The sequence below is a fragment of the Garra rufa genome, chromosome 9 (assembly GCF_049309525.1).
Source record: "Garra rufa chromosome 9, GarRuf1.0, whole genome shotgun sequence".
NCBI classification, from domain to species: Eukaryota; Metazoa; Chordata; class Actinopteri; order Cypriniformes; family Cyprinidae; genus Garra; species Garra rufa.
The window spans coordinates 6843916-6870795 of NC_133369.1; the positions used below are offsets into that span (position 1 = coordinate 6843916).

Genomic DNA, 26880 nt, shown 5'->3' on the forward strand with positions numbered 1-26880 from the left:
AATGCACAAAAAGATCCTGATAATAGATTTATTTATTAATATATAGTTTTTATTTTGTTTTAATTTAAAATTGTAAGTTTATTTTATTGCTATACAGTTGTTTAATTGTAATAAAAATGTCATACTGTACAAAAGGTCCTAAAATTAGATTAATTTTTTCTTTAATACTTCTTTATATTGCTTTATAGTTGCTTAATTGTAATGAAAATAAGTCGTAATGCACAAAAAGTTCCTAAAATATTTTATTTTATTTTATTTTTTTAATAAAAACTATTTCTTTCCTTTTGGACTGAAATGTGAAGATCCACCCTTTAAAATCGATTCAACGAAAGGTTAAACATCCACCACAAATCACCTTAGGACAAGTTTGTTAAAAAGTAATTGGGTACAATGCCATTTAAAATAACATTAGATGTCACTTAGTGTGATATATTGTCCTAATCCAGTGACATTTTAAGTCTGACGTACAGTGAGTGTTCACTGTATGTATGGACCTAACTAATAGACCTTTTCTGTCATGTTTATTTGCAGGTTATAAGTTCAGACGACGTACAATCACTAATTACCCCACAGGTGGCAAGGGGAACTGTCCTCATCTGGTGGAGGCCATCCCGTGTGATGATCCCAGCTGTTTTAGCTGGCAGCTGGTCAAGCTAGAGGAGTGTGTCCCAGAGGAAGAGATGGACTGTGGAGAGGGAACGCAGGCTCCACAGGTCCGCTGCGTCAACAGAGAAGGTATTAAACACTCCTGCCTTTAGAAAATGTTAGGTTTTACTGTAAAAAAGATGCTGTAAAATTTCTACAGTAAAAACCAGTTGCTAAACGGTATATTCGCTTACTGTATATGCTTAACCGTAATAGATTTAATGGGACATTTAATGTCATTTTTATTTCAAGGTAAAAATACTGCTAAATGTACAGTTTTGTTTTTGTTTTTTTAAGTAATTTTATAGGTAACAGTGAAAAATGTAAAATGATATTGTGACTTTTTATCTTACAATTTTGAATTCACATCTGGCAATTCTGACTTTTTCCCTCAGAATTGTGTGATACAAACCTTTTCTCTTAATTGCGAGTTTATATCTTGCAGTTCTGACTTTATTTCTTGCAATTGTGAGTTTATATTGTGCAATTCTGACTATTTTTCAATTATGAGTTTATATTTAGCAATTCTGACTTTATTTTTCGCAATTGTGACTTTATATCTTGCAATACTGACTTTATTTCTCTCAAATCAGACTTTTCTTGCAAATATGACTATTTCTTGCAATTGCAAGTTTATATCTCACAAATCTGACTATTTCTTGCATTTGTGAGTTTATATTTCACAAATCAGACTTTATTTCTCACAATTTCTAATTTATATCTCGCAAGTCTGACTATTTTTCGCAATTGTGAGTTTATATTTCACAAATCTGACTTTATTTTTCACAATTTTTTAGTTTATATCTGGCAAATCTGACTCTTTTTCTTAATTGTGAGTTTATATTTCACAAATCAGACGTTATTTCTCACAATTGCGAATTTATATTTCATAAATCTGACTTTATTTCTCGCAATGGCAAGTTTATATTTCACAAATCTGATGTAATTTCTCACAATTGTGAGTTAATCTCACAATTCTTTTTTTGTGCAATTGTGAGTTTATTTTTCACAAATCTGACTTTCTCACAACTGAAAGTTTATATCTTGCAAATCTGACTTTATTTCTTGCCATTGCAAGTTTATATCTCGCAAATCTGACTATTTCTCGCAACTGCAAGTTTATATCTCACAAATCTGACTTTATTTCTCACAATTGCAAGTTTACATCTCTCAAATCTTGCAGTTGCGAGTTTATATCTCATAATTTTGACTTTCTCACAATCGCAAGTTTATATCTCACAAATCTGACTTTATTTCTCATAATTGTAAGTTTATATCTCGTAAATCATATTTTTCTTGCAATTGCGAGTTTATATTCTTGCAATTGTGAGTTTATATTGCAAATCTGACTTTATTTCTCATAATTGTAAGTTTATATCTCGTAAATCTTATTTTTTCCTGCAATTGCGGGTTTATATTCTTGCAATTGTGAGTTTATATCACAAATCTGACTTTATTTCTCGCAATTGCGAGTTTATATTTCACAAATTTGACGTTATTTCTCACAACTGCGAGTTAGTCTCACAATTCTTATTTTTCTTGCAATTGCGAGTTTATATTCTTGCAATTGTGAGTTTATATTGCAAATCTGACTTTATTTCTCACAATTGCAAGTTTATATCTCATAATTCTGACTTTTTCTCGCAATCGCAAGTTTATATCTCACAAATCTGACTATTTCTCATAATTGTGAGTTTATATCTTGCAAACCTGACTTTATTTCTCGCAATTGCGAGTTTATATCCTGCAATTTTGACTTTTATAACTCCCAACTGTGAGTTTTTATCTTTCAAATCTGACTTTTTCAAGTTTATATTGCGCAATTCTGAGAAAAAAAGTCTGAATTGCCAGTTTGTATCACGTTTGTGTCAGAATTGCAAGATGTAAACTCGCAATTGCAAAAAAAGTCAGAAATACCTTTATAAATGTTTTATTTAGTGGCGAGCTTTCATACTTTATTAATTTATTAATTTTGATCCAATTTGTACTTATTCTAATTTTTTTTTATTTTAATCATTTTCAATCTTTTTTTTTTCCCTGTAAACTAAAGCCCAGTCTGTAAATGTAAAATGTAGCTGCAGTTACCATTTTTATCATAAATTTTACAGATTACAGATTGTTTTTTGGACAATATTAGTTTCCTAAACAACGTAATTCCTGAGTTACAAATATTAATATAGGGTGTCCATCATGTGTTGATTCAGATAAGGTTGGAATCTCTACAGTATATTGATGTTCTTAATGGATGCATTATGAATCGTGTGTAATTCAAACTGGATTACAATCACGTACATCTATGAAACTGTCAAACCTCCTCAGGAAAAACTAGTCCAGTCTGAATAGGGCTTAAGAAAACTGCAACTGGAGCATGTGGTCTTCTTCCAAAAATGCAAAAATAATCTCTTGCGTGAAGCTTGCCAGATTATACAGCTCAAGCAGGCCAGTCGATTCTCACTTGTGTTCTGGCGGTTTCTGTGGCGGATGTCTTTAAAAAGCAGGATTGATTTTGAATCCGGTAATTAGCCTCTGGGAATTCAAACCCTCTCCTGGCGGAGGGCAGCCGTATCTCGTCTCTCAGCTGGTGTGTCCGGAACGTTTCCCTTCTCAGCTGGAGCTCTTCACAGGGTTAACACTGCAGAGAGCAGAGGAGTGTAAACATGCTGCTAATGGTGATCGTGTCCTCCTACAGCTCAGCTACTCAATAAAGACAATCGCAGCCATGCCTGGAGAGACACTTGTTTATTTGACCGGGCTAAAGACTTGCTCTTGCTCGTAAATCGTCCTCTTCAGCAGCAGCATGTTGACAAGGTGCCTTTGTGTCTGTGTTTTCTGCAACGCTGTTTAGGAATTACAATGCCATTCAAAAGTTTGGTAAGATATTTTAATTGTTTATTTGATTTTTTTTTTTAAGTAATCTTGTGAAATATTATTGCAATTTAAAGCAACTGTTTTCTATTTGATCATATTGTATATGTAATTTATCCCTGTGATCAAAGCTGAATTTTCAGCATCATTACTTCAGCCTTCAGAAATTCTTCAGAAATCAATCTAATATTCATTATGATTTTTGTGGAAACTACAATACACCTTTTTCAGATTATTTGATGAATAGAAAGTTCAAATAAACAGCATTTAATTAAAATATAATTATAATAATCTTTTGCTACATTATGAATGTATTTACTGTCACTTTTGATCAATTGAATGTCTCCTTGCTGAACAAAAGTAGTAGTTTCTTTCCAAACTCCAAACTTTTAATTGGATATTGTCTTCAAAAGGTTACTTTTGTTCTGAGGAGGTGTCTAGCATTTCGTTTAGTATCTTATTATCTTATACGCAGTCTAATTTAATTGGTGTGGTTCTTTTTAATGAATCAGTTGAATCAAATGTAGTATTCTTAATTGGTCAGACGACTCACTTCTTCACTGAGTTGATCACCAGTTGATCACTGAACTGCAGGTTATGATGTCCGAATCAAAAACAAAGAAATCATTGTTTTATTTTTCTAAAGTAATTTTAAAAATGAAATTTTGCAAGTTTGGTGAAACGTCAATCATTGTCTTATTACTTACCAATGGCATGAAGTTAAATAAAAAATATAAACTCACAATTGTGAAAAATATAGTCAGATTTGCAATATAAACTCACAATTGTAATATCTCACAAATTGCAAGAATATAAACTCGCAATTGCAAGAAAAAATATAAATTGCGAGATATTAACTTGCAATTGGGAGAAATAAAGTTAGGTTTGCAAGATATAAACTCACAATTTTGAGAAATAAAGTCAGAATCATGAGATATAAACTTCCAACGGCGAGAAATAAAGTCAGATTTGCGAGATATGAAACGTCAATCATTGTCTTATTACTTACCAATGGCATGAAGTTAAATGATTAGTTCAGTTCCAGGAAAAAAAAAATCCTGATAATTTACTCACTTCGATGTCTTCTGAATTGTAATGTCTTTCTACAATCAAAAAGAAATTAGGATTCTTGACAAAAACATTTCAGTCATTGCTGCTTTTAAGGGTTCTGCATGATCCCAGACAAGGAATAAGGGTCTTATCTAGCAAAACGTTTGGTCAAAAAGAAAAGAAAAGTATGTACTTTCTGGACTTCACGTATTACGTAATCATGTTGGAAAGGTCACGCGCTGTTAGTTCTTCTTCGGTGTACTTTGGTTCAAAAAGATAGTGTAGGGCAAAAAAACTCTTCTTTTTGTCCTCTAACTTCAAAATCTTTTTTGTTTTACCTTTTTTGTAAAGGGCATTTGACTTTCTTTGCACGTTTGCTTTGTAAACACTGGGTTGGCACTTCCGCCGGCACCACGTGTGACTTTTTACTTTTACGTAATGTAACGAGTTGAGCTAGTGCAAGACAAGTATTTGTGGTTAAAAGTATATAAATTTTTAATTTTTTAAGACAATGACCAATCGTTTCTCTAGATAAGACTTTTATTCCTCAGCTGGGATTGTGTAGAACCCTTTGAAGCTGCATTTAAACTGCAATTTGGACCTTCAACCTGCTGATCCCCATCGAAGTCCACTATATGGAGAAAAATCCTAGAATATTTTCTTCCAAAACCTTCATTTCTTTTTGACTGAAGACAGAAAGACATGAACATCTTGGATGACACTGAGGTGAGTAAATTATCAGGAGATGTTTATTCCTGGAAGTGAACTAATCCTTTCTGCATCACAGCAGAGACTCCATGTGAAAAAATGAGTGTTTCCAAACAGGTTTCCCACTGTCTGCAATTGGCAGAGTAAACAGATGAGCTCACAACATTGGTTGAGCAAGTGTTCTTGTCTGTGTCAGGATGCTAGAATTAACAGGGCAATGTTATGACAGACACAGGGTCACAGCGTTCTGACAGTCTTCTGACACATCTGACAACCCGTCACCCCTGTTTCTCAAGTCTAAACCACCTTGTTAGTCCTGCTAAATGCTCCATGTTCAAGTTGACAGTTTTGTGCATTATTTTTGTGCAACTGATCTGGGAAAACTGTCATAAATGTGAGGGGAAAAGTGTTTGATGGTCAGTTTTTGTATCTAACAATGCATGAGATCTGAAAACATTTATCAGTTTTATCTGGCCAAGAACCATCTGACTAATATGAACAATCACTGTTTGCTTTTGTTTTTTATGAGTGGGTTTATCAGCAATAGCTGATACCAAGGCAATAGACATTCAGTGCCTTGCAAAAGTAAAAAGTTAAACTAAAAAATAAATAAATAAATAAACACTGAAATAAGTCCATTGCATAAGTATTCATACCCTTGAATGCACCTTTACAGCCCCAAGTCTTTTTGGGTATGATGCAACAAGATTTGCACATTATCATTTGGCAATTATCTGCCATTCTTCGTCTCACCTCTTCACCTCTAAAACTCTGTCAGCTTGAATGGATTCTGGCAGACATTTTCCGTTTTCTTCAGAAATGTTTGATTGTGTTGAAGCCCAGGTTCTGGCTGGGCCACTCAAGGACATTCACAGAGTTGTCTATAAGCCACTCTTGCTGTGTGCTTAGGGCCATTGCCCTGTTGGAAGGTGAACCTGGACTGGGTTTTCATTAAGGCTATCTCAATATTTTGGTGCATTGAGCTTTTCTTGTACTTTGAGGAGTCCCTCAGTCCCTGCCGCTGAAAAACAGCCCCACTGCATGAAACTGCTACAAGCACTTTTAGGATGGTACTCTGAAGGTGATAAGCAGTGCCTGGTTTCAAACATTATGCTTGGAATTGAGATTCATCAGACCACAGAATCTTGGTCACCACTCTAACCAAAGCCCTTCTCCATCATTTGCTCAGTTTGGTCCGGAGGCCAGCTCTAGGAAGAGTTGTGGTTGTTTCAAACTTCTTCCATTAAGGCTAATGAAAGCTACATGCTTCTGTGAACCTTCAATGCAGCAGATTTTTTTCTGAACTCTTCCCCAGATGTGTGGCTCGATTCAATCCTGTCTCTGAGCTCTACAGCCAGTTTTTTGTTTGTTTGTTTGTTTTTTTTACCACAGGGCTTGGTTTTTACTCTGGTATGCATTCTCAGCTGTTAGACCTTTTATTAAGACGTGTGTGCTTTTTTTTTAAGTCATATCCATTCAATTGAATTTGCCACAGGATAACTTCACTCAAAGTGTAGTAACATCTACAAGCAATATGAATGCGCCTGATCTAAATTTCAGCTGTCCCAGATAAGGGTATGAATACTTATGCAATGGAATCATATAAGTTTTTTTATTTTTAATACATTTGCAAAGATGTTAAAAAACAGTTTTTCGCATTGCCATTATGGTGTATGGGGTGTAGATGGATGTGCGGAAAAAAGTAATTTAAAGCAGTTTAACATAAGGCAGCAACATAACAAAATGTGAAAAAAAATGAAGGGGTATGAACATTTTCGCAAGGCACTGTAACTCAAAATGTTCAGTTTTGTAACTGTTGTACAAGCGCTTATGAGAGCGTGGCATTCCAGCCAATGACGTAGGAATAGACGTAGCATAGAGGAGAGAGCAGAACAAAACACTGGTCACGAACTAGAAGTACAAAAGTTTTGATATTAGACAAGAGGAGGGTGGTTTTCCTTTGCTGTAAACAAAACTTGGTTCTTACGAGATTAGCATGTTCTTACCGGATTTACTACGGACTGCGATTTATATAGGTTTAAATATGGATTTTTTTTTTATACATACAGGGGCATCTCAATAAATTAGAATGTTGTGGAAAAGTTTATTTATTTCAGTAATTCAACTCACATTGTGAAACTCGTGTATTAAATAAATTCAATGCACACAGACTGAAGTAGTTTAAGTCTTTGGTTCTTTTAATTGTGATGATTTGGTTCACATTTAACAAAAACCCACCAATTCACTCAACAAATTAGAATACTTCATAAGACCAATAAAAAAACATTTTTAGTGAATTGTTGGCCTTCTGAAAAGTATGTTCATTTACTGTATATGTACTCAAAACTTGGTAGGGGCCTTTTGCTTTAATTACTGCCTCAATTCAGAGTGGCATGGAGGTGATCAGTCTGTGGCACTGCTGAGGTGGTATGGAAGCCCAGGTTTCTTTGACACTGGCCTTCAGCTCATCTGCATTTTTTGGTCTCTTGTTTCTCATTTTCCTCTTGACAATACCCCATAGATTCTCTATGGGGTTCAAGTCTGGTGAGTTTGCTGGCCAGTCAAGCACACAAACACCATGGTCATTTAACCAACTTTTGGTGCTTTTGGCAGTGTGGGCAGGGGCCAAATCCTGCTGAAAAAAATGAAATCAGCATCTTTAAAAGCTGGTCAGCAGAAGGAAGCATGAAGTGCTCTAAAATGTCTTGGTAAACGGGTGCAGTGACAGTGCTGCTTAGTTGTGCATCTTTTTCTTCCACACTTTTCCTTTCACTCAGCTTTGTTAACATGCTTGGATACAGCACTCTGTGAACAGCCAGCTTCTTTGGCAATGAATGTTTGTGGCTTACCCTCCTTGTGAAGGGTGTCAGTGATTGTCTTCTGGACAACTGTCAGATCAGCAGTCTTCCCCATGATTGTGTAGCCTAGTGAACCAAACTGAGAAATCATTTTCAAGGCTCAGGAAACCTTTGCAGGTGTTTTGAGTTAATTAGCTGATCGGCATGCCACCATATTCTAATTTGTTGAGATAGTGAATTTGTTTTTGTTAAATGTGAGCCAAATCAGCACAATTAAAAGAAGCAAAGACTTAAACTACTTCAGTCTGTGTGCATTGAATTTATTTAATTCACGAGTTTCACAATTTGAGTTGAATTAGTGAAATGAACTTTTCCACGACATTTTAATTCATTGAGATGCGCCTGTACAGATCTGGCCATTAAAAATGCGTCTATTTTCACGCGGCAGCCTGCAATTCGGCACGCGTGGGCACGCGTCCTACCGCAGCTGCTTTTTTTTATTTTTTTACAACGTTGTTGCGCTTTATATAATATCCACCAGGTGGCGCAAGGAACAACATTCTGTAGCCAAACACCATGGCCAGCTCTAGGGGGCGTTGGTCATATATACCAGTACAATAGTTCAATGATTCCTCTTTCCTGAAATTATGGTTCCAACCAATAGCAAAAAGATAGCCTATTCATAAGCAGGTGCAGTTGTATTGTTATTTTGTTTTCTTTCTTTGTTTTCCTGACGAACATTTATTAGACTGCATCGGAAATAGAAATGTTAATTTCATTTATTTTATTTTTCCAACCGACAACTGACGTAAACCGCTAAATTCGTTTTCAGGGATTAATTATACACAAGCAAGAAGCAGCATCAGAACCTCACGCGCAGAGCTTATGCACAGAGAAAAACCCAATAAACCTATATATAATAATAAATAAAATAGGCCCATATAAGAAATATATGTTTTTCTTTTCTGAATGAATAATAATTTAACAAATTAATAAGTAGCAAGCCTGTATGCAGAATTTTAGGCAATTTCTGTGATGCGCCCTTAAACCAGCATCTTGTTTCCATTTTTTTTTTTTTTTTTTTTTGTTTTTTTACAAATAGCCTACACATCTGTTGTTGTTTTTTTTTATTGTGATTGTACACAAATAACAGAAATATGTAAAATAGCATAGTTTTGAGCAATGCCGTACTCTTGAACGAGTATTGTAAGCTGTATCCACTTTATTAAGGGAAAAAAATCAAGTGATCCTGACGGCGCCGCAGGCAGTTAAATAACTCGACAACTTTCACCTTCAGAATAAAATACATTATATATTTCAGCGTTTTAAAGCAACATCAAATTAAGATATGCATGTTTAAGAGGTAGTTCGTCTTTTTCTTTTTCTAAGATACACAATTTTAGATACACTAACAATTAATTTGAGTAGAGACAAATAGAAATGGGAAGGATAAATATAAACTACAATATTTTTGCGATTTTGGTGCTTAGAAATGTATTCTAAGCGGGCCGCGGGCGAATAATAAAGTTAATATAGCGCGGAGCTGGTGGATGCGGAATAAAACCTTGTGGAAGCGGGACTGGAAAAGCACTTTGTTATATAGAGTATAGACTATTTAGATACTTCATCATCAAGCAAAAATTTATTCATAAGCAGGAGCAGTTTTATTATTATTTTCTTTTCTTTTTTTCCTGATGAACTTTTATTAGACTGCATTGAAAATAGAAATGTTAATTTTTTTTTTCAAACGACAACCGACGCGTTTAGTTATTAGCCTATTAACGACCAGATTGTGTTAAATTACATTTAAATTTAAATTGAAACGTGGCTGTGTCATATTAATAACAGCTAAATTCGTTTTGAGGGGTTAATTGTACACAAGCAAAAAGCAGCAGAAACATCAGAACGTCACGCGCAGAGCTTATGCACAGAGAAAACCCCAAAAAAGCTGTATGTAAAATAAATAAAAATGCCCATATGCGAAATATAATTTTCTTAATGAATAATAATTTAAAAAAAAGAAATAAAATTAAATTAATAAGTAGCAAGCCTATATGCAGAATTGTAGGCAATTTCTGTGATGCGCCCTTAAACTAGCATCTCGTTTCCATTTTTTTTTTTTTACAAATAGCATACACATCTGTTTTTTTCATTGTGATTGTACACAAATAACAGAAATATGTAAAATAGCATAGTTTTGCGCAATCCCGTACTCTTGAAGGATTATTGTAAGCTGTATCCACAATAAAAAAGTGATCCTGACGGCGCCGCGGGCAGTTGAATAACTCGACAACTTTCACCTTCAGAATAAAATACATTATATATTTCAGCGTTTTAAAGCAACATCAAATTAAGATATGCCTGTTTAAGAGGTAGTTCGTCTTTTTCTTTTTCTAAGATACACAATTTTAGATACACTGACAATTAATTTGAGTAGAGAGAAATAGAAATGGAGAGGATAAATATAAACTACAGTTTTTTTAGAGTTAAAAATTAATTAATTTATTATTATTATTATTATTATTTTGATTTGTTTTTGCGATTTTGGTGCTTAGAAATTTATTCTAAGCAGGCAGCGGGCAAATAATATAGTTAATATAGCGGGAGCGGGTGGATGCGGAATAAAACCTCGTCGAATCGGGACTGGAAAAGCACTTTGTTATATCCTATAGACTAAACTTCATCATCAAGCATGGGCGTCGGAAGCAAAATAAATGTAAAAATGTAAAAACAGAAAAAAAAAATACTTTAGTATATGCCATTTTCTGTAGTCGGGTGCCTTTTATTTAATGTTTTTACACAATGCAAATAGGCCATATTTACAAATATTACAAAAGACGGCAATTATGCAACATTTTCAGTGGCGCAAGTGATAATACGAGTAACATATCGTTTATGACACGGGAGACCCGAGTTCGCGTCCGCCTTTTGGTGAAATCATTTTCGAAATCGTCTCCCTTTTCACTTATATCACATCGGAAAGGCATTTGTTTATTTGTAAATTAATGAAATAATTGAACAGTTGAAATAAAGTATCAACTAGGGTTAGGTCACCTAACTTAAGTGTATCTGAGCACTATACTGTACTTTTAGGAGTGTTAATAATTAATTTTATTATTATTATTATTATTATTATTATTATTATTATTATTATTATTATTATTGTCTTTAGATTTGTTCTTACATTTTTGATGCTGTACATTAAGATGGCGCTCTGCCCATGCAGTTTTTTTTTTCTTAAAAACTAATTGAAGTGAAAGGGAAGAAACCCATGTAGATTTGGCCTAATGTCCATGTAAATACTATAGCCTAGTATTATATCCTAATATAGAAAATAATTTAGACAAATAAACAGAAGGTTCACTTTTCAAAACAATAAAGCTTATATGACTGACAACGAATACAGTTGTTAAGTATCAAAAGTGCTCCAGTGAGTTATGCAATTTTTCCCCACCTTTTTTCTTTTTCTTTTTTTTAAAGTGGAAAAGTAGTTCTTCTATTTCGAAGAAGTTCCTTAAGCCTGGAACTAGGCTTAAGTCTGTTCTGGGAAACCAAAGGGAAGTGTTTTTTTTTTTTTTTCAGTTTTCTGAAAAGTAGCCGTTAATGAGGCATCAGAGTTAAGCGGCATGCAGTATAAAGAGCGAAATGTTTATGAATGGCAGAGTGGGGGTGGGGTGGGGTGTTGAATGCTGTCTGTTGCCTTGTTGTAATCAACATTTGGAGACTTGGGGGTGCTGGGGGCGGATTCCGACTGCATTCAGTTGCATTTCGAATTCAGCATTCAAATGCATGCCAGGGAGAAGGGGAAAGCTTTCCTCACTCGCTCCACTTTTTTCAAAACATTAGTGTCCACGGCCCTGACACCAGTGATGCGCGGATCAGTGGATAAACAACCCGAACCCGATCGACGTTTTCAACTAAACCGCCCGCAACTCGGACCGCCGAATAAAAAAATAAAATATTGTACCCGACCCGCCTCCTGACCCGTATGTTTAATACTAAAGTGATTAAGCTGTGGAGATGCGGTCTGAAATATCCCGACATCTGAAATCCATTGGTGTACAAGCTGCTTTAAAATAAAATAATGTGTCCTGTTGTAAAGTCGTTGCCGTATTGTTGTGTACGAAGTTAAGATGTTATTATTTTAAGAAATGTATATTTATATGTTTTAGGATTCTCCTTGTTTTTGTTTTAGACATCCATCAATTACGGTGAATAAAAAAATGCCGCGCTGGTGGAAACAAGACTTTCGCTTCTACTTTTGAGACCGGTGTTCGGACGTTTTTCTAAAAAAAAAAAAAAAAAAAAAAAAAAAAAAAAAAAAACACTGTCATTTATGGTCATAAAAACAGAAGCTGAACATAATTCAAAACTGTAAAGTATTTGCTGAATAAAGAAAACATGAAGGATGCCGCTTAATATTTGGCTTTTACGTGAACTTTAAAGCTTATCCCTCATTCCATTTGTTTTCTTTGTTTTGTAATTTTATATTATTTTCGTGAAATGTATTTTTGCTCAACATGCATTTCTCGTGGCCACGAGTTTAATATAACAAACCTGCGTGACATTAGTAACCCAGAATTATTTGAGATATTTTATTTTGAGTTAAGAAATTATTATATTAATAGTTATAGAAATTAATACAATATTAAATAATTATATAGGCGATGCTGTATATGCTAATGCTGTCTGTGCGCAATGTAGACAGCTTTCACAAGTGTTTACATGTATTACATGTTGGCCTACTTCAAATTAAATAGCCCTGCAAGAAACATTTCATGCATCCCACAATCTTGTCCATTGACTGACCTTCTTTTTTTCCCATTATATTTGTATTATTCGTTTATATTCGTTATTTTTTCCTTCATTTTGATCTCGTTACATAACATTCTGAATGTAAATGATACTGTAAAGGTTCTATGACTGGGTTTTTTACTGGAATGCAGTTTAAAGCTTAAATTTAACATATATTGTATTTTATTTAGTCTAATTAATAGACAAATAATTGAAGAGTGAATCATTCACGTAGTTTCATTTGGAAATAATTTATCGTCACACAGTAAAATAGGCCTACATTCCTTCTATTAACTAATAGTCTTTTTTCGTATTTGTATTAATATTATTATCATTATCATTAGTATTACTATTACTAATATTATTTTTATTAGCCTGTTATTTTTGTATATATTTTTATTTCCGTGCGTTTCCACCCCTTAATTTGGCTCTCTTTAACGTTCATGTAAATGATTCTGTAAATGCTTGACATATGATATGACTGATTTTTACTGGAATGTAGTTTAAAGGTTGAATTGAACATATTTTATTTTGTTTCGTCTATAGACTAGACTATATAAATACTAAACTGTTTTACTGAGAAATGAATCATCACGTTTCATTTGTAAATGAAAACATACTCATGTATCGTCACACACGGGGATAAATACAATCAAAAAGTCAAAACGTTATTGGCATAATTGTCAGGCGTTAAAAATAAATAGCCCTAACCAGGTATTGAAATAATAATAACCTATAATTATAATAAATAATAAGTGATTTAGAGCTATCTACTTTGAATCGCTTAACCTAAATAACTTTCTGTATATGCTATTTGGCATATATTTAGCAAATATTGTGAACGACAATTATGCCAATAAAGTTTTGACTTTATGATTGTATTAATGCCCGTGTGTGACCATACGATTTACAAATGGAACGTGAATGATTCACTCGACAATGAAACACTATAAAGGTTATAATTAGACTAAAAATGAATATATATATATATATATATATATATATATATATATATATATATATATATATATATATATATATATTTAAAATCCCAGCCATATAGCATAATCAAATCTTTAATTGCATGCCAGCATTTGTCATTTAGATTCGGAATGTTAAGAGATCGAAATTAAGGGGGACATACTGAATATAAACGAATAATAAATTTATTACAGAAAAAAGAGGATCAATTAATGGATAAGACTTTAGGATGCATAAAATGTTTCTTGCAGGGCTATTTAATTTGAAGTACTTATATCTAATATTTATTCTTGATAAACTTTTGAATGCTGTCTACATCACGCACAGACATTCGCATATACAGCATTGCCTATTGTTAATATATAACTTAATATTGCATTAATTTCTATAACAATTAATATAATCATTTCTTAACTCAAAATAAAAAATATTAACAAACCTATCTCTGATAATCCTGGGTTATGGTTACGCAGGTTTGTTTATGCATTAAACATTAGGATGTCGTTACCTCGACAAAATAATCTTGTGGCCACGACATAATATGACATTCCCAGGAATTAATATCTCGTGGCAATGACAAAAAGTAATATGACGTTCCTACGAATTCATTTGTGTGGCCACGACAAACATAAGTGAACCGAAGATGTCCCCTCCAGGTTACCGTACCTTTTAGTTTGCAGCAATGTTTTCAGCCTGCTCCAGTCCAGTGCGTTACATGACTGCCCCCTACTGATCATGTCTTTCCTATGTCATTGTATTTTCCGTGTTCCTTTGGAATACACCGGCGTCACGCGAGACCACTTTACTTCCCGCGCGCATTTTAAATGGCCAGATCTGTAAATGCATCGATTCACTTCAGAAGGCCTTTATTAACTTTTTATGATGGATGAATGCACTTTATTGGACTTAAAAATCTCAACACCCATTCACTGCCATTATAAAGCTTAGAAGCTTTTGGGTGAACTATCCCCTTAATTCTTCCTGCAAAGTGATCATTGTAGTAACCTAATAGCTTGCAAACCCATAGTTTCAAAGCATGCTGGAAAAAAGCTTGTTTTCCTGACTTGTCTAAAAATATCTGAGGACCATAATGGACATTTGAAGCTAATAACAGTGGATGCTTCCAGAAATTGCAGATGGAATTTAGTGGAATTTCTCACAATTTTGCCACATTAAGACTCCAGCAAATGCTGGAGAGTCTGAAAAAGATAAACCATCACAAGGGAAACATCTGCTGTTTTCAAGAAACCCCTCTGTCACGTGACCACCGTCATTCAGAATCTGCTGGGTGGCCGCGTGATATGACGCCTGTGAAATAATAATAACGTGCAATAATGTTCTCTAGCATCTGCCGCGTGAGCAATCGAACAGCCCCCCGTCTCGCCATAACCTGCCTCTCTGTAGTCGCACGCTGTGGCAGATTGATTCCATCACGCACTGATTAAAATTGATCTGCTAGTTGTTTTTTTACAGCCAGACTTGGCATCTGCTTCGCTCTGAATGTCTCGGCGAGTGACGCGTACAGTATTGCTTCACAAATGGCCACGGTTCTGACACAGATCGATGTAAATATTGTATCGCTGTCTGCTACAAGGAAAACTTGGTTTTGATGGAAATATTTATTGGGTGTTTGTGGCTTGGTGCTCAAGCAGAGAGCTTTTTTTTTTTTCTCCCCAGCGTGTCACTGAGCTAAAGCCAAAACCAAGCTGATACTCATCAGATTTGGCTCAAAGTAAAAGATATGATGAAAACCCTTGAGAGAGGCTGTGCGTGGTGAAGAACGCTGCCAAACACGGACATGCTGACAACAATTGCACATGTTTTGCTTTTGCCTGTCCTTCAGAACCATCTGTATGATTGCTTTCTACTGTTTTTAGGATGGCACCGTTTCAAAATAGGACAACAGAGTGGTTTGAAATGCATTAAAGGCTTGACTGGGTGAATAATATTTTGCATAAAGAAAATGGTGCCTAATTTTAGGTCCATTAACATAATTTGCATTGTGACGTTTATTTTCATTACAGTTAATAACATTTTGCACCCTAATTTTCATTACCATAATGCATCTGAATGCTTTTTGTAGCTCCCTTAATACTGCTGGTGATTCTCAGCTTTTTTTTTTTTTTTTTGACAATATTGTGTGCTTAAATAAAGTGATATGTTTTTATGTATTAATATTAAGCATGTTTTAAATTTTCTTTAAAATTGCAACATTTTAAATTTTAATTATTTTATACATTTAATATCAATTTAAGATTTTATCATTTTAATTAGCAAAAGTCAAAAACAATACTACAAATAGTACCTTGCTATGTGAATCCATGAGAATTACATACATTATATATATATTTTTTTTTTTACATTATTTTTTGCATTAAAGAAATTTTATTGCATTACAATTAATGCGTGCTAAAAATCTAGGCTTGATTGTCTTGCCTCTTTGCTTCTTTTGCTTTTTGGCATGAATTATGACCCAGACATGTGGTTATGTCAGCTTCACCCATCTGCTTAACAGTATTTGTGAGGTCAAATACACGTACACCAAATGTTACTATTACATAATGATGCATTTGTAAGTGGATGTTGGTCAAGACCCCCTGGGAAACTGTATTGTTAAGTACTGTTTAACAATTTAGCTTAAATACCTTTATAGTTATTAATGTGTTCATTAGCTCATACCTCAGATGCATGCACATATCATTTTTACAGTGTACAGTAAAAATAATTATGCAAATGAATTTGAAACGCATTGTAAACCCATATGTTTTGTGCTTCAGGTATCGAGGTGGAGAAGGAGATGTGTGCGGATGAGGTCTACCCTTCATCTGTGCCCTGTGTGGTTCCTTGCCCTAAAGACTGCGCTCTCAGTCTCTGGACTGAATGGTCCCGCTGCTCCCAGACCTGCTCTAGCAAAACCGCCGAGGGCAAGCAGATGAGAACCAGAGCCATACTGGCTTACAATGCAGGAGAAGGTACATAATATTAAACTCAGAAAGCAAAACACATGGCTAAATACAGACAATCCTAAACAATAAAAATAAATTTGAGGTCAAAAGTTTTCATACACCTTGCAGAATCTGCAAAATGTTAATTATTTTACCAAAATAAGAGGGATCATCCAAAAATGTGTGTAATTTTTTATTTAGTACTGACCTGAATTAGATCATTTGAACCTTCTGTAGTAGTTGCATATGAGTCCCTCAGTCATCCTCAGTGTGAAAAAATAGATCTCAAAATCATACAGTCATTGTTAGAAAGTGTTCAAATACACAAAAATGCTGAAAAACCAAAGAATTTGTTGAAACCTGAAGGACTTTTCTAAAGAACAGCGGGCAGTTTAACTGTTTCTAACAAACAATAGACTTATGAACAACTATCACTAAACAAAAAAATATAAATAATCCACAGCTGTGGATCATTCAGGTAACAATAAAGTATTAAGAATCAAGCATATGTACATTTTTAAACAGGGTCGTTTTTATAACTATTATTTACTCTTAAGAAATAGCTTATTCAGGTCAGTACTAAATAAAAAATAATTTGCATTTTGTATGATCAAATGAATATTTTGCAGATTCTGCAAGGTGTATGTAAACTTTTGTCCTCAACTGTATCTATACTGAGTTTGATTAAAGCTCTAGCATTATTTATTTGTGCATGCCATGTGCTGTGATATTTTGTATCTAATACAATGACCTTCATACATTTCTAATTATTTTTTGGGGCCTCTGTTACAAGCTGACGTGCAAAAACCTTGCAATTTCCTATGGTCTGTAGTGCATAAGATTAGCCTTAAAAAGCTGACAGGAAACTGTCAAGGAAGGACTCTCGTTCCACAAGGGTGGAATTTCTCAACCTAAAACTGTCTAAGATTCTGATGGATGACACAAGCGCTGTGACATCACCGACAGTCAGTGTTCCGAGACTCTTAAATCCACTTTTATCTGTTCCAGCAAGGCTTAAGTGTCAGTTTACATGAGTGGAGCTACTGAGCGTTCCAGTCAAAGTGAAACACAGTTCCCAGACTTTAATCTGCTATTCAGAATAAAATTCAGCAAATTTGATTATTGTCCATTGGGAATTAAAGGGATTGTGTGAAATGGGTCTTACATGCCAGAATTAAAGGGAAGGGGGTTGCACTTTATTTTGATAAAGTGTCTACTTTAAACATTCTACTAAACAGCCTCAGAGGAGCGAGCAGTTGATTTATTGAATTATTTACTCTATATTACACTGCTGCCACACAAATCTAATATAAACATGTGATTTCTTTCCCAGCTGTTTACCTTCACAGACATAACCGACAGTTTTTGTAACTCCTGTGTGTTTTTAACATAAACTTGTGTATTTGACAGTTTAAGCGCAATTAGACATGAAAGAGAACTTAGTTTAGTACTCACATGCTGTGACTGTATCACCACTTGTCATCCAATGTGTACGCTCAGAAAACCGTATATCAAAAGTTTAAACTAAAATACCTTTAAAACATGATAATCAAAACTAAATGAATGTTCGTTTGTTTTTTTGTCAGAGCTGTAAAGGTACAGTCCTATAGAGTGTTGACACTGAATGTAAACAACGCCACTGAACTGAACTCGCATATTTTTCTGATTATTGCTGCTGAAATAATCAGTTATTGTCATGTTTTGGGTTGTACTAATCGGTCAGACCAGGAAAAACATTTGGAGTACTATAGACTGCCAAAAGTTATAACAAATCGAGGAGAAGAGTGCATTTAACTGTCTGAGGGTCAAAATGCGTTTATGGTTGGTCAAACTGAACCAGGATTTCGAGGGCAAGAATCTTGATATTTATGTTTGTTCTTATCATTTCCTGTCAGGCAGGTGAAATATTAGGCTAATATCTTAATACTGCTTGTATGTATCTTTATCATCTATTATCTTTGGTTTGTCAAAATATTGCACAGTTTCCTGCTTACTAAGTCCTTCTCTATAAGATTTAGCAGCTTCCACACATTTTTTCCGTGGTTTAGACAGCATAAATAGTACATTAACTGTGCTATCCATGCTGTAGTTTATATCCAAGTTTCACCATTATGGCCGGTCATCCAGGTAACTGATCAAATCGTGACGTACTGTAAGTGCAAACCCTCTATTCTGGAAAAGGGGGTGGAAAGCAGCAGCTCATTTGCATTTAAAAGAGACATGCCCGAAAACGGCATGTTTCTGCTTCCTCAAAATAGCATTTTCAAAATGATGTAATAAATGATCTGTAGGGTATTTTGAGCTGAAACTTCACAGACACATTCTGGGGACACCTGAGACTTGTATTACATATTGTAAAAAGCAGCATAATAGGTCTTCTTTAACCATGTAAAGCATGACATGAAGAAAAAAAAATGTTTTTTTATCTTAAAAATATATTTAAAGTCTGCATATGCGTTTTGAGAATCATATTTGATACATCAGGCTTTTCTGAGAAAAAGAAATATGCAAAATATGCAATTTCCTGATATTTGTAGGGCCAAAAAGTAAGTTGAAATTCTGATATCTTGTCATTTAAATCATTAAGATTTAAATAACAGTATAATGATTCATAAAAGTTTCTTTTTTGGCAAATAAGGTTCTTCAGATTATAAAAAGGTAACCAAGAAATAGTTCTTTCAAAGAACTTTTCACTGAATGGTTCTTTGTGAAACCAAAATGGTTCTTCTATGGCATTGCTTTTGAAGCACCTTTATTTTGAAGAGTGTATATCAAATCTCTATATTTTCAAAACATAATGCAGTGCAAAACCATGATGACTGAAAGATTAAAACATAGACATTCCTCAAAAACCTGTATCATTAATCAAGTAAACCTAAGTTGCTTTAGCCCAGTACATGTTTATCTTAAAATATTACTCACAATATAAAAATTATTCTTACATTTACTTCATACAAATTTGTAAAGATTCCACAGCAAAAGGATACGTAAATCACAATTTTTTTTTTACAATGATGTTAAACAAGTATAAGCTGTCAATTAGACAACAGAAGGCAACGTTTTGATCACTTTGATCATTTGTGTATCAAATGTGAGTTAATAATGGCTGTACATTTTCTGCTCATTTATCGTTTCTGTATCATATACTCCTCACAGAAGTCTATATTCAATAATTACTATGCTTTCTCCACAGTGACGTCAATGGTAGTGGCATGGATTACAGTTATGGAGGGTAACATGTTAAAACATCTCATGTTTTTATGGCCCGTAGAGTAGTTTTTCTGTAGAAGTCCTCTTAGATTTGTTTGGATGGTTTGAAGTAGCTGCTAAGTTCTGTCTTTGCGATACTCAAAAATGTGTAAATGTTAAAACATTTACTTAGTACTAGTCTAACACTTCATAAAATATTTACTCTCTTACCACTGCATCTCTAAAGTTAAATGCGAAGACGCTCATAACTTTTGCTTTATTTCAAGGTCTTACAAGAGTTCCAAAGTTTCCTGAGCTCTATGGTACAAATGCTTTCTTTTCATCTCTTGTGCGCAGTTTGTAGATGCAATAAATAGATTGTATTTGAGTGTGTATAGGGTTAGAAAGTGTTAATGGTGTCTTTTATTCTTAGTCTTGTTTTCACAAGTTTAATGTTGCATCCGCGAAGAATATAAATTGTGAGATCTTTTGCTTGAATGCGTTTGCTTTAAGCATCATTTTCCACTAAAGTAACTGGCTTTTTTTGCCATGCCTTTTGGGAGGCGGATAGATTTATGTGATGATGAGTTTATGCACCATGCTTTCTGTGCAAGACATCTGTTTGACGTCTGACGTAAGATGCCGAACGCAGCCGTTCATGCGGCGGGACTTTATACATTATGCATGTGCTTGAGAGTCCATTTGTGAACCAGTCAGCAGAATGATGAAACTCATACTGTAAACAAGGAAAAATTATAGTCCTCCGGGTCTCTTATGAAACTGATGTTGCACATTGCAAAAAGTCAGAAACATACTTGTACAGAAGTATGTGAATGCAAACACTTTTTGCTGTGCAAACGTACAGTATAAGCACACTGTCAGAGAGCATTCAGAATGAAGTTCATCATGCAGTGTATGCATTGCTTTCTCAGTGTTGCAGCATGAGTCACTGTTGCGGACATTACTGTAAACCGTTTTCTTCTCATGGTGGAGGAATAGTATGATCTTAAGTTAAGTTGACATGTTTTTAAAAATTGCATATACTGAATTATTTAAATAATACTGTAACATCAAATTCAATGGCACAGGCAATGATGTGAGGTAGACACAAATCTTCAGGTTTTTATTTTATAAAATTTGTTTAATTTATTATTTTATTTTATTTTTATACAAGTCATTCTTAATATAGTATTTACTTATATTATTTAAATAATAATTCAGGAATGAAGTCTAGTAGTTCAATTTTAAATATAAGAATATTATATATATTTATTTATTTATTTATTTTTTTTTTTTTTTTTTTTTTTTTTTTTTTTTTTTTTTTACATAACATAATTTTTTTCCATAACATTATTTTTTTACATAAAATTATTTTTTTACTTAACATTATTACATTTATTTAACAGTTTTCAACTAAACCCAATTAATGTTTCATTTCTGTTCTGAATTTTCTTTCCTGCTACCATGCAAGTAGCACAAACATGCATATAATGTACCAGCAATCCCGTATGTGTTTGCATACATTGTTTCTGGCTTAAACCCTGATCATGAGGTGTCATTTCAGGAAATCAATTCATTAGAAACACCCACAGAAATAAAGCAGTGAACGTCCTTTCTTTGATTGCAGAACATCTTCTGAAAAGCTCAATGTCAAGATTGTGTGGAGGCGTTGGTAACGCTGCATAGACACACAAATGTGTTCCTTTTCACACTTCACTTTGTTCATTCTTAACTCTGATTTTTTCAGTTTTGTACGATCTTCCTACTTTACCCTGGGTTAGTAGTTAATGATAGAAGTCGACGAGGTTTCACACTGTACATTTGTAAACTCTGGCTCGCTTTCTTATTTGCATATTTATGACTTTAATAACATTGATTTAGGAGTTTACTTCAGACGCTGAACAGTTTTACTTACTGCGGCTATGCAAAGTGCATGAATATTTTATGAGCTAAGCACTGAGGCGGTTTATGATTGGTTGTCTGTTGCTAAACTGCATTGTTTCCATATTCTTCATTTAATGCAATTCCTCCATTCCCTTTTTTTTTCTTCCACAGAAAAATCATTTTATACAAATTGACTCAAATGATTTTTTTGAAAGGTTACATTTGCCAGAAGATCTCTATTAGATGGCGACAAGAGACCGTTTTTTGAGTGAGTGGTTAATAGTGACTTTAGGACTTTTAAAATGAAAAGTTAAGCGGAAGTTATTTTTCGCTTCAACAACAGTTTGCCACAGCGAATAAATGCACTGAGCAGCAAAATCACCCTTAATAGATGAATGGATATTAACGCTTTCTTCTGTAAACATTCAAACTAATGTCATATCATCGTGAATATGAATAATGAATGCTCTATCAGATGCAGGTACGTTAATCACTCGCTCAGTCCATCTCTCTCATAATACTCAAACATGATACAGTGAATACAGTAATACAATAGGCTTTCAATGAAGCAACTCAACATTTATTCGTTACTAGTTCTAAAGTGACGTTTTGGAATTAGTAACAAAGCTTAGGCTCAGCTCACCAACCATCAAACTTTGATTTGATTCTGTGGCGGAAGGAATAGTTTGCACAAAAGAGGGCGTTTAAAGACACTCCATTGTTATTTTGTTTATGTATCTACACACTCGTGCCGTTGAACTGTTGTATAAACGCAATATCACACTCGTAGACTTGAGATATGGCTGTATATCGGCACTCTGTGATTACCTACGGTGAATCACAACCGTGCCGATATACACCCATATCTCAAGTCTACGACTGTGATATTGCTCATATATTATATTATATTATATTTATATTATATTATATTATATTATATTATATTATATTATATTATATTATATTATATTATATTATATTATATTATATTGTTTTAGTTAATACCCCTGGATATCACTTTATACTTGAAGGCTCATCAGCATGATCAAATCTTTTTTCAGGACGTGTGATAAATGTTTTAATGCAGATCAAACATCGTTTGAAAAAGTATGATTTTTCAAGGTGTCAAAAGTCCCTTGAACTGAAAAATCATCCATATACCTTTTAGCATCACAAATCAAAGTTTAAAATGACAAGAGTGAGCCTTGGTTACCTAAGGTTTAAAGTTAAACAAAGTCTATTATTTCCATCCAACTCAGTGCCCAACATAAACACAATAATCACCTGTTTAATGGCTCTGACAGTCAGATCCAATAACTATAATAATGTGCACGTTATGAAGTTAAAGCAGGCAGGCGTATTCGCTCACTTCCTCTCATAAAGCTCTAGCTTTCCTCTGAGAATGAGAGCGCTTTGATTCACAGGCCCACTGGGCTGCTTTGTCATCTGCAAACCTGTAAATGTCAGCAATTATTTAGACACACCGCGCCGCTCTCCGCCGGCTGCATCGACTATCTGCCACTTGTGAGGAATTAGGAGGCGGCAATTATGTGGAGTGTTTCATCTTAATCAATTTAGAACAAGTTTAAGCGACTGGAGACGACGCCGTTATGTTGAGATTTGAGAAAATGAACACTTGACCTGTCTCGCTCGAAAGGATGCCAACAAGAAAAAAAAAAGCAAGGAAGAAAAGATTTCTGTAGGCATTTGCTGTACTGAAATGGCCTATGCATTTCAAATCATTTAGATTTTTTCTTTTTCAGTTTTCTCTTGTTTGTTTGAACTTTTTTATTTATCAAAGAAACATATTAAGCAGCACAACAGTTTCCAACATTGCAAAAAAAAAATTTTTTGAATTATTTCTGAAGGATGATGTGACACTGAAGACTGGAGTAATGATGCTGAAAATTCAGCTTTGCATCACAAGAATAAATTATATTTTAAAGTGTAAAAAAAAACACTATTTCAAATTGTAATAATGTTAAAATATTACTATTTTTTTCTGTATTTTTTAACCAAATAAATACCGCATTATTAAGCATGACATTTCTTTAAAAAAACACTAATTGCAGTCAATGTACACTAACTTTTTTAAAATAAATAGTCTTATTCAGCAAGGATGCATTGAATTAATTAAACTGACAGTACACATCAATAAATATAAATATAAAAATAAATAAATGCTGTTCCTTAAATTATGTTTATCAAAGAATCCTGGAAAAAAGGTATAAGAAATGTAATTACAACTGTTTCAATATTGATAATAAATGTTTATTGAGCAACAAATCAGCATATTAGAATGATTTCTGAAGGGTCATGTGACACTGAAGACTGGAGTAATGATGCTGAAAATTCAACTTTAATTAGAGGAATAAATTAGATTTTACAGTAAATTTAAACTGAAAATACTTATTTTAAATAGTAATATTTCACAATTTTACAGTTTTTTGATGAAAGAAAATGTTACCAAAGCATAGAGATATTCTGGTTATTATTTGTTATTTTTAGTGAATTTTACTTTGATTTTGCTGTCGCTGAACTGTTCTCCTGAGCTGACGCACATGTTCAGTGCTTCCAGTGTGGAGAACCTGAAGCTGTGCTGGCGTGACACATCTAGTGACGTGTCTAGTGTAGACACGTGTCACACCTAATGCATGTCTTCACACTCTTGCAGGAGGTTCCAGCTGTCCGAACACCAGCGCCCTACAGGAGGTGCGGAACTGTAATGAGCATCCTTGCATCGTGTATCACTGGCAGACGGGCCCCTGGGGACAATGCGTGGAGGACACCACCACATCCACCCTCAATACCTCCTCCAACACTGACAAATCCACCTGCACTATGGGCGTGCAAACGCGCAAGGTCATCTGCGTAAAAGTCAACGTTGGACAGGTGCCACCCAAAAAGTAAGTCTCTGTTTTCCCTTCCCTGAAGAATTATGTATGTAAATGACCTCTTATTTGATTGGCCAGCTGTCTTGCATGTGAAATAAGTAACTTATTACCTCTTAAAGAGGCAGTTGAGCCAAAAATAAAAATTCTTTCATTAATTATTCACCCTCATGACGTTCCAAATTCGCAACACCTTCATTCATCTTCAGAACACAGATTAAGATATTTGTGAAGAAATCCCAGAGCTTTCTGACCCTGTATAGACAGCAATGCAACCCAAACTTTCAAGGCCCAGAAAGGTAGTAAGGACATCGTTAAAATAGTCCATGTGACATCAGTGGTTCAATGAAGCTACGAGAATACTTTTTGTGCACAAAGAAAACAAAAACAATGCCTTTATTCAACAATTTCTTCTCTTCTGTGTCAGTCTTTGATATGACAAGAGTACCACAATGCATGCATTAGCGTGTGTGTATACAGTGTATATATACATACATATATACACATCAGAGACTGTGGAAAAGTACATAAAAACCATATGTAAATAAATTAATATGAGTTCTCATGCAAAAGCCTCTACGTGCCATCTAAAATTTTCTTCTGAATGTGTTTGTTTAGTTATTTCACTTAAATGGCAATGAAAAGAACCTATTCATTGCCATTAAAAGTGAAATTACTGAACCTACACACAGGAGCCTGAGAATCTGAGATGAGCCTGAAAATGTCAGGCGGCACTTAGGGTCTGAATTCTTTAAATATATTCACATACTTCTTTATGCAATATCTTATTTTATCTCTTATAAAAAAAAATTTTAATTTTTCATTATTTATATATACTATTTATTACCTTTTATATGTATATAGACTTCTTTTTTTTATAAAATATTGTAATGTGTATTTTTGACATTGTCACAATTTTCTCACAATATTCTCAGAATTGCAAGATTTAAACTTGTAATGCTAAAAAAATAAATTGAAATATAAACTTATCTTAGAATTCTAGCCTTTTTTAAATTCTGGATTTAAATCTTGCGATTCTGTTTTGTGTGTGTGTGTGTGTGTGTGTGTGTGTGTGTGTGTGTGTGTGTGTGTGTGTGTGTGTGTGTGTGTGTGTGTGTGTGTGTGTGTGTGTGTGTGTGTGTGTCATAATTCTGGGTTTTCATCTTGAAATTCTGTTTTTTGTTGTTGTTTTCACCACAAAAAAAGATTTAATCTTTTTAAAAGTATAAACTTTATAAATTCTTAGAATTTCCCCTCAGAATTCTGGGTTTACATTGCACAATTCTATTTGTAATTCTGTTTTTTGTTGTTGTTGTTGTTGTTGTTGTTGTTGTTGTTGTTGTTGTTGTTTTTCCCCACAAAAAAATGTCAGAACTTCAAGATTTAAACTTGTAATTCTGAAAGAACCGGAATCGCGACTCATAACTTATAATTCTTATAATTTTAGACTTTCCCCCTCAGAATTCAGGGTTTACATGAGTTCCATTTCTTGTTTTCAACACAAAAAAAGATTTAAACTTGTAATTAAAAAAAAAAATCTGAATTGCGAAGTATAAACTTCTTAAAATTTCCCCTCAGAATTCTGGGTTTACGTTCCACAATACCGTGTGTGTGTGTGTGTGTGTGTGTGTGTGTGTGTGTGTGTGTGTGTGTGTGTGTGTGTGTCATAATTCTTGTAATTCAGTTTGTTGTTGTTGTTGTTGTTTCTCCTGCAAAAAAGTCAGTACTTCAAAAAAAAAAAAGTCAGAACTACTTAGAATTTTAGACTTTTCCCCTCAGAATTCTGGGTTTACATCAGTTCCATTTGTGTGTGTTATAATTCTGGGTTTGCATCTTGTAATTCTGTTTTTGTTGTTGTTGTTGTTGTTGCCCTCACAAAAAAAGTCAGAATTTCAATTCTGAGCTTATATCTTGCAAATCTGAGAATATTGTGGAAAATTGTGATAATGTCAAAAATACACATTACGATATTTTACAATATTCTACTTATTTTCATAATTTATTTAAATCTGATTTTTCTTTAAAATCATCTTAAATGAAAGGCAGTGCAATACAATAATATTCAGTTTAATAATACTGCTCTGCATATGATATTTTTCTCCCTTACAGTAATGAGAATGAGATGACTTA

The 26880-nt window shown here is 33.9% G+C and overlaps 1 protein-coding gene across 1 annotated transcript in view; it reads left to right on the plus strand.

Moving 5' to 3' along the window:
* The window catches only part of thsd7ab (thrombospondin, type I, domain containing 7Ab), a 96969-nt gene that overhangs the window by 22737 nt on the left and 47352 nt on the right, over positions 1-26880 (plus strand). Inside the window, exons 6-10 of the mRNA XM_073846982.1 lie at positions 532-735; positions 16619-16813; positions 19980-20018; positions 20263-20298; positions 24534-24765. Of these exons, the coding sequence (XP_073703083.1) occupies positions 532-735; positions 16619-16813; positions 19980-20018; positions 20263-20298; positions 24534-24765 (706 nt within the window). The remainder of the gene's footprint in view (positions 1-531; positions 736-16618; positions 16814-19979; positions 20019-20262; positions 20299-24533; positions 24766-26880) is intronic.